This window comes from Misgurnus anguillicaudatus, chromosome 20 (assembly GCF_027580225.2).
Source record: "Misgurnus anguillicaudatus chromosome 20, ASM2758022v2, whole genome shotgun sequence".
Classification (NCBI taxonomy): domain Eukaryota; kingdom Metazoa; phylum Chordata; class Actinopteri; order Cypriniformes; family Cobitidae; genus Misgurnus; species Misgurnus anguillicaudatus.
The window spans coordinates 27,542,045-27,551,748 of NC_073356.2; the positions used below are offsets into that span (position 1 = coordinate 27,542,045).

Consider the following 9,704-nt stretch of genomic DNA (forward strand, 5'->3'; position numbering starts at 1 on the left):
ATGCTTTGAAGGGGTTTATGATTAAATAGACGCTCACGGTTGCCAGAATACTCGCTTAATCGCATGTGTAATCAGAGTTTAGTGTTAAATTAGTATCTTACGAGTACTTTGTGAATACGGGCATCTCTTTTATCATAAATCCTTTCGACACGTGTGCAGCAGGCACGTATGACAAGAGGCATGATGCACATGGTTCAAATGTCGCAACAAACACATATTTTGAAATGACGAGCAACACACATGACAAACTGAACACATATTTTGAATTTGCGCCCCTAAGAAGAGAAGTCCCCTTACGGCGCGGGTGCCGTGATTGGGTATTCTGGATGATGAATCCTCAAAGCTTATCATATGACAATTAAGTGCTCATTATAGTCATGCGTAGGTCCTGCGGCGTAGGTTCTGTGTCGCTTTTCATTTATACTTTTGCATCGTCCTCCGCGTCGACGTGCAAACACACGTGCAAACCGCTGGTAGGCAGTATCCACGCGTGTAACCACAGTAGCAGCACGACTGTCAGAGAAGAAGAAGCTTGGCAAGTTAACCCACAAACGAAGAAGAAACAGCAATTTGTTGTGTATGATTTTGAGAAGACCAGCAATGATGGAAGTAAATAAACAGTGACTTTTGTTGCAGTTTGAGTTAAATCACTCCTCAACTTCATCTTTGTCATCTTTGTTTTCACCGTCGCAAATGGAAATACCTATGACACAGTTTTTATTACCTGACGGGAGGGGTTCTGGTGGACCAATCACAGCGCTTGCAGTCCGTGTAGAACTGACACGCTGTTCAAATTTTTGCGAGTTGCACGTCAGGCTACGCAGAGCTACGCATAGGCTACGGATAGCCTACGGCGTAGAACTTACGCACGACTATAAATCAGACTTTATGCTACCGAAAGATGACAATAACCAGCCGCAACAACTGTGTACACAATAAAATAGCATAAATTAAAATACTACCCAGATTTTCAGCCATTCTTCATGACATAAACACCCAAAACAAAAGAAAATATAACGTGACAACCTTTCCACACTCTTTGAAAAATGGGCTTCATGGTGGCATATTTGGCTGGATGGTTCCATAAAGAACCATTAACATCCCAGGAACCTTTCTGTTTTAAAACAACTTTGGTTCTTTAAACCAGTGGTTCTCAAACTGGGGGCCATGAGATGTTGCCAGGGGGGGCCCAGATTAATGAAATTTTATAAAATAAATGTATTTATCACAAATTCTGTGTAATCAAACCTCAGAAAAATACAGAATGATCTTGCGGAAAGTCGTGTTATAGTCACAAAAAATTTGATTATTTCACCATTCAAGTAAGGCAGATGTGTGTCGACCTTCATAAGTTCAATTCAATTCAATTCGTGTCCATGGCACGAAATTCAGCTTTTTTGTGCCTTGAGCACGAATGTCTTTTTCGTGTCACTCGCAAGAATTTCTATGAATAGTTTTCAGTGTCCATGGCACAACTTTCTTTTTCTTTATATTCTAACCCAAACCCCAAATCTAACCCCAAGCGACAATGATTTAATAATAGAAAAAAAGCAGAAAACAATACATAAAATGACAAAAAAAAGTCGTGCCACGGACACAAAAAACTATTTATAGAAATTTGTGCTCAAGGCACGAAAAAGCTGAATATGTGCCATCATGGACACAAATAAATTAATCAATTTTTTCGTGACTATAACACGACTTGCCGTGTTGTCATGTTGGAAAAATAAGGCTACTAACTAAGAGCTCCACCTTTAATAAATTAATGTTTTGTTTAATTCAAATTTTAAGTTTTGGAATGTTTTATGTCATACATTTTCCTTGGGGGGGGCATAAAGGGATGCAACGTGCACAAGGGGGCCACATGCCAAAAAAGTTTGAGAACCACTGCTTTAAACTATAAAAAGATAAGAGAGACATGCTTCTTCAAATAACCTTTGATGGTTTTTTAGGAAACCAAAAATGTTCACAATGTTGTCGCACCTTTTTTGAGTGCTGAACACCTTAGCAACTGCATAGCAGTGCCCTGGAAACCAAAGTTTTGGGAGTGTACTGTATGCACCACACATTTGCTTCAGACCTTCAAGAAAATTAGCTTGCAATTTGCATATGAATAATGTCAGTTTCTTGGCTTTTCTCTGGGCTCTAAACAGTTTTGTCTTGGACTCGGATGTGCTTTTTCGCACGTATCCCGTGCAAATATCTCTGCTCCTGTATCTTCTGTATGAAGGTCACAGTAATGCATCTGGCACAATGACAGTTCCAGAAACTATCTACAGAACTGCTGTAATCAAGGCCTGTTGTGTCCCAAGGTGCTTTAATCTCACCAACTTGAGAAACTGCATGACTTACATTATAAATGTATATCTCCAATGCTTTGAAATAAAATATGCTGCATTTTTTCCCCCAACATCATCCTTGCGACTAAAGCTGATGTCGACTTCACGCTTTGATCTCTGTGACACAATGGATCAAAGTGATACTACTAGTTATTCCCTGGATATTTTGCTTCACGGCCATTGCTCCTATTTTTCCCATATTGACTTTTTGTATAGAATTGAATTTTTTTACTGTTGCTATGCAACAAACTCTAGGTAACCAGAATCCTCCTGTTGAACAGGCCATTAAACAGCATTGAATTGTGAGGTACATCCAAGTGATTCGACTGCTGAATAATTACGACCAAAAACAAAGCAAGCCTGTAGAGGAGGAATGAGGTGACATCACTAACAACTAAATCACTGTCTTGTGTTTTATGTGCTGCAACCGAGGCAGTTCATGGTGTTTGTGCAGTATTTATGTCTCCACAGAATGAGCATATCGTTCTCCCTAGAGATGATGGCCACACCCTCTATGACCCTCGCTGACCTCTTAATCAATTTAGGTCCATTTTCTGATGCCAGTGGCCCTAAGTGATTGAGTTATTATACTGAGTGCTGGTTCCAGGAAGAAGAAAGAAAGCGATGGTAGGTAGGTGAGATAAAAAAATGTTTGTAAAGGTTCTATAATATATTTGACTTAAAAGGCTCTTTGGAGAACCAAAAATTGTTCTTGTATGGCATTGCTGTGAAGAACCATATTTATTTTTTTTCTCATAAGAAGCCTCCCTCCCCCCACCCTCCAAACCATAATAACACGCTTTAAAACCACTCCCTTCACTGTGAACCATTAAGCTTTATTGAAGCTGTGATGTTAGAAACCTACAGCTTTAAGAGCTGCAATTTTCCACAAGCATTTGTTTAATCGCCAAATAAAACTGATAAGTAATTGTTCTTACGTAAACACAGGGACGGTTGAAACACTCGTGTAGGTGCTGTTGCGCAGACATGAAACAAGAAGGAACGCTGGTGTCAGGAATCTTTGGTGTCTTGGAATTGCAGTGCTGGTGCACAGCAGGATAATCTGATCCGGGCCTCGGTAAGCGTTTCTTACACGGAGGCTGTGGTGAATCACATTTCTCAGCAGAAGCACCAGATGAGGCTATTCCTTGTTCAAAGCCTTTGTGAGGATTTTTTTTGTACCTTGACCTGCAAGGTCTCTCAGTTGTTTTTTCAAGAATGCAATGAGATTAAAACTTAAAGGTGCAGTGTGTAATTTTTAGAAGGATCTCTTGACAGAAATGCAAAATATTATACAAAACTATATGATCAGGGGTGTATAAAGACCTTTCATAATGACCCATTATGTTTTTATTACCTTAGAAAATGATGTTTTTATCTACATACACGAGGGTCCCCTTACATGGAAGTCGCCATTTTGTGCCGCCATATTTTTACAGAAGCCCTTAAAGCAACACTAAAGAGTTTTTTTTTACCTTAAAATAACGTTTCCAAAAAAGTTTCAGTGGTTCATTCACTCGAAACAGGGTGAACGGCACTTTCACATTCGCTTTGCAGCCCATTATTGGCCAAAACCACACTAAAGAAGTTTCCAGCCGTCGGGTCGCGGTCCTGTAGTTCGAGTGAAAACTACAAAAACTTGCTTTACGGCAGAGCTACAATCCAATCAGAGCCAGCTTTGCTGCAGTAGGCTAAATTATTTACAACAGTGGTAATGGACAATTCCGCTTCCAACCAGTAGGGGGAGCAAAGAGCAAAAACTCTTTAGTGTTGCTTTAATGGACAAACTTTTTTTACTAAGTTGTCTCCGACAAAGACATGTTTGTCTGGTGGCGGCTAACGTAGCTTCTCTATGCGTTTCAAAAGCGAGGGGTGAGCAGTGGACTGAGCCGTTGGTTGCAATGTGCAACCTCACCACTTGATGCCACTAAAATTTACACACTGCACCTTTAAACAAACACAGACGATATAAAAGACCTCACAGGAGGAGAAAACTTTTGTTTCATCATTAAATTCATCCAAGGACAGATTCTAGAAGAAAAATATCTTTAAAACACTTCTCAGTAAAGCTGAGGATAAAATGTGTATATTTCATTCCATAATCTGTGTTCTGTAGCTCCACTGGTAGAGCCTTGTGTTAGCAGCTGCATAAAATATTGTGGGTTTGTTTCCCAGGGAACAATAAAATGTATACTTTTAGATTCTGCCAAGTGAATGTAAACATATGACACTGTCAAAATTTGCTGTCACTGGGGCGGTACCGGTACCCAATGATAAAATACATCTTTGCACCCGAAGAGTTCCATCCCAGTGACAGCTTGGGAGAATTTTTGAAAAAAAAAAATGACAGTGTGTAAATGATCTGTCTACAGCATTATAAAAGTAAAATAAAGATTTCCAGCTGACATAAATACTAATTATAGAAAAGTGAAAATATGAACAATATCTTGTGTGTTTTTTCTTGTATGCACACTGGATTTTTGTTCTTTTGGGTCATTACTTGCTATGATGTGTGACTCTAATGAGGTTATTTGCTATTAGAACAGTCATTTCCCAAGAGAGTCCTCTAGTACACGGCCTGTTGATGAGAAGTAGAGAAAAAATAAAAAAAGAGGAGAGAGAGAACAGACATCTGCTCACACATTGTCTGTATCCCATGTGCATACTTTCTAAACAAACTAAGCTTATAAAAATTAATTCTGATCTCCCCGGTGTTCATTCATGTTAGCACTGTCATGGCAAAACTGTTTATGTGTGTATTTCATGTAGATCTGAATGCAGCTGCATATTTAACTATAGATGCATTAGACTAAATCTCTGTCCCTCCTAATGGAAGTGGCTTAGCTAGCATAAAGCTGCCAAGAAATTAAAGAAAAACCCTTTTACTTTCCCAGTGTGACAAATGACTTTGCAGTTAGTGGTCCTAGAATAATTATGACTGTCTTGCTGAATAAAGCAAAAGTTAAAGGAACAACCCGAACACTCACATGAATAAAGAGGCTTACATAACTGCTCTCACAAATCATGCTGTATATTTACAAGAACATATGCTTTGGAAAAATGTTCAGATTCACACAAGCACATTTTTCACATGAAGAATAAACTCTGTGTTTCTGAAACGTATCTTCTGATACACTTTTCTACAACAATTAGTTGTAAATATCTATTTCTACCTGTTTATTCACTCATATAAATATTTTTTACTAGAATAAAATCAGAAAAAGTTATCACATGTTGCAAAAATCTATAGCTATAACCTGATAAAACATGTTAACAGTGTGTCCTTAAAGGATTAGTCCATTTTCTTAAAAGAAAAATCCAGATAATTCACTCACCACCATGTCATCCAAAATGTTGATGTTTTTCTTTATTCATTCGAGAAGAAATTATGTTTTTTGAGGAAAACATTGCAGGATCCCTCCAACTCTAATGGACTTTAATAGAGCCCAACATCCAATACCCAACTCAACACGTAACAGTTTTTTTCAACAGAGTTTCAAAGGACTACAAACAATCCCAAACGAGGCATAAGGGTCTTATCTAGCGAAACGATTGTCACTTTTGACAAAAAAAATAACAAATATCCTCTTTAAAACCACAACTTTTCATCTTGGTCCAGTCCACCGCGTTTGGGATTGTTTATAGTCCTTTGAAACTCTATAAACAATCCCAAACGAGGCTAACGGTCTTATCTAGCGAAACGGTTGACATTTTTGACAATAAAAGTGACAAGTATGCACTTTTGAAGCACAACTTCTCGTCATGTAGATCCGGTCGTGATGCGCCAGCTGACCCCACGCAATACGTCATGACGTCAAGAGGTCACAGAGGACAAACGCGAAACTCTGCCCCAGTGTTTACAAGTGCGTTGAAAGAGGACCGTTCCTACGTTGTTGTATGTCAACTGATACTAATTAATGTCTTTGTGGCAGTTTATTGTTTAAAATGGTCCGCAAATGTGCGTTTTATATATGTAACGCGTGACCTCCCTACGTCGCCACGCATTTACGTTAGGTCGCGCTGGACCGGACCTAGATGAAAAGTTGCGGCTCCAAAGTGTATATTTGTCATTCTCTGTCAAAAATGACAATCGTCTTGCCAGACAAGACCCCTATGCCTCGCCTGGGATTGTCCACAGTCCCCTGAAACTCCGTTGAAAAAAACTGCCAAGTGCTGAGTCAAATATCAAATGCTGGGCTCCATCAAAGTCCACCAAAACTAGAAAAATTCTGCAATGTTTTCCTCAAAAACCATAATTTCTTCTCGACTGAACAAAGAAAGACATCAACATTTTGGATGACACGGTGGTGAGCAAATCATCTGGATCTTTCCCCCAAGAAAATGGACTAATCCTTTAAAGGGGATATTTCACAAGACATTTTTAAGATGTCATATAAATCTTTGGTGTCCCCAGAGTACGTATGTGAAGATTTAGCTCAAAATACCATATGGATAATTTAATATTGCATGTTAAAATTGTCACTTTGTATGTGTGAGCAAAATGTGCCATTTTGGGTGTCCTTTTAAACGCAAATGAGCTGATCTCTGCACTAAATGGCAGTGCTGTGGTTGGATAGTGCAGATTAAGTGGCGGTATTATCCCTTTCTGACATCATAAGAGGAGCCAAATTTCAATGACCTATTTTTTCACATGCTTGCAGAGAATGGTTTACCAAAACTAATTTACTGGGTTGATCTTTTTCACATGTTCTAGGTTGATAAAAGCACTGGGTACCCAATTATAGGATTTTAAATAACATTATAACACATACACATTGTTTATGTTATTTGTATCCGAAGAGCTTGTTTTAAGTGCAATTCAGCATTGTATGTTCTACTCAAGTTTTAGCTTTCTTCAACTCAGGACTTCAACAGAAACTTCATCTTCATCAAGTGACAAAAGCGAAGGAGCGTCAGTCTGACCTTCTCCAGCCCTAAAATTTATAGAGCCGTAAAGTCTAGCTTGGTGCTTGGAGTATGCAAACGCTTGTCTTCTGATCATCTCTCCTTTATACATAGAGATCATGAGCAGGGTTGACAGTACCACGCCTCCAAGCGTTAGGAGGCACAGCCCGGCGATCACGCACCTATCCAGATGAGCACCCACCCGAGCGTTCTCACGCTCTAAACGTTCCATTTCCCGGGCAGACACGGTGTCTGGGTTCACCTTTACATCACGTGGGACGGTGTAGGAGATAACAACCAATGAGATCCCAGTAACTAAAAAGGCAACAGCACCTATAAATCCATAATCCACAGACTTTTCCGATGAATCCACCAAGAAGTCGTCAACCGACAACAGGGAACTTTCCGGGGTACCGTCTTGGAGATCTCTGTGTGAATTCCAACTAAAGTTGTCGTAGTTGATGTCCTCCGCTAACAGGCCATCTTTCTGTTCAGTGGGGTCAGGAAAAGCCGTTTCGTACTCTGTGTCATAACATACATGAACTTCTTCATCAAATCCCCATTCATTGAGTTTGTGAAGTCGTCCAATTGGCAGAGTCGCTGTCCATGGTTCTGAAAGCCCATTGGCTTCATTAACATTCTCCTCCTGATACTCCTGGCTGCACTCTTCATTGGAAAGAGACCTTTCATCTGTGCACACCAAGTGATGACTTTGCTGGTGTTTTATGGATCGATCAAGGTCCTTATTTTCAGTCGGTACTCTGCCTTGACCACAAAAGAGGACTTTGAGATCGGCCATTTCAACACTTTGATTTCGTTATTATTCATCTCATAGCACCTGTACCGTGAAGAACAACACAACAATTATAATAGGCAATAACAATACATAACATTTATATATTAATTATGATTTTAATTTACACAAAATGATTATCTCAGTTATATAAATTGTTTCTGAAAAACTTTTAGTAACCTTTATTTGAATGTAATAATACGAAATACGATCAACTGCATGATCTTTTTCTTTAGGTTTCTTAACGCCCAAACGTTTACTGACTTAAACTGCTACTTAAACCGCGCTACCTTATTTTAATCTATTCAACAATACTTTAAATGCTTCATCTAAAAATCCGCGTAAACGCAACAGCAGCTGAACAGAAAAATATCAATCTTCATAAAGTATAGTAAAAATGCTTTTTTTCCTGACAACTCTGTCAGAAAATAAAGCGTCCACGTACCTGCACCCAGCAGCGTCTCGCGCGCGTTCCTGGGGCTGCGCTCTGGTAATTAAAGGAGAGGCTCGTGCTGTTCCTCCCACGCGCAGAGCTCCGCGGTCTCCTCGAGGCGCCGCGTGCCTCTCAGACAAGCGACACCAGCGAGGGGTGGAGAGAGAGAGAGAGAGAGAGAGAGAGAGAGAGAGAGAGAGAGAGAGAGAGAGAGAGAGAGAGAGAGAGAGAGAGAGAGAGAGAATACCAAATATTTTCGTATTTACGTACTGTAGTAAACTGCAGTAAAGAGTAGTATGTAGATTATTTTTTTTACGGTTAATGACTATAATATTATATTCTGTAGTATTAGAAATAGTAAATTGATAAACTGTAGTACTAAACTGTAGTACAGTAGGCTAAATAAGATAGTATACTTTAATATTGACTATGATAATGGTATGGTATTGACTAATATTGACAACGTGGTGCTATATAAAATGTAGACTATATAAACATTAGCCCTCCAGATTGTTTTATCCATTTAGCCCTTGCTCACAAAAAGGTTTGGAGACCCCTACCCTAGAATATTGTGTACTACGCTACTTACACTTTGTTATAGCTACAATATTGTATTATGTAGTGTTAACTATAGTGAAATAATAAACTAGCCTAAATCCTAGTATGCTTTGTTTAGGTTCAGTCTGTGTGACTTACACTCACCTTTAATGATTATTAATGATATTAGTGATACCATACTAATACTGTGTTTGACCCCCTTTCGCCTTCAAAACTGCCTTTATTCTACGTGGCATTGATTCAACAAGGCGCTGAAAGCATTCTTTAGAAATATTGGTCCATATTTATAGGATAGCATCTTGCAGTTGATGGAGATTTGTGGGATGCACATCCAGGGAACAAAGCTCCACCACATCCCAAAGATGCTCTATTGGGTTGAGATCTGGTGACTGTTGGGGCCATTTTAGTACAGTGAACTCATTGTCATGTTCAAGAAACCAATTTGAAATGATTCGAGCTTTGTGACATGGTGCATTATCCTGCTGGAAGTAGGATGTGTACATGGTGGAAATAAAGGGATGGACAAGGTCAGAAACAATGCTCAGGTAGGCCGTGGCATTTAAAGACGCCCAATTGGCACTAAGGGGCATAAAGTGTGCCAAGAAAACATCCCCCACACCATTACACCACCACCACCAGCCTGCACAGTGGTAACAAGGCATGATGGATCCATGTT

The 9,704-nt window shown here is 39.4% G+C and overlaps 1 protein-coding gene across 1 annotated transcript; it reads right to left on the reverse strand.

Annotated features, from left to right (window-relative positions):
- Positions 1-6,667: 6,667 nt before the first annotated feature.
- Positions 6,668-8,616, reverse strand: LOC129455620 (transmembrane protein 74). Its single transcript, XM_055220389.2, has 2 exons — positions 8,483-8,616; positions 6,668-8,082 (listed from the first exon to the last, which is right to left on the reverse strand). The coding sequence occupies exon 2, from the start codon at positions 8,041-8,043 to the stop codon at positions 7,195-7,197; it is 849 nt and encodes a 282-aa protein (XP_055076364.2). The 5' UTR covers positions 8,044-8,082; positions 8,483-8,616; the 3' UTR covers positions 6,668-7,194.
- Between the last annotated feature and the right edge of the window lie 1,088 nt (positions 8,617-9,704).

Excerpts from the sequence above, each read along its gene's own strand:
- LOC129455620 (XM_055220389.2), bottom strand. The coding sequence starts at position 8,043 with ATGGCCGATCTCAAAGTCCTCTTTTGTGGTCAAGGCAGAGTACCGACT.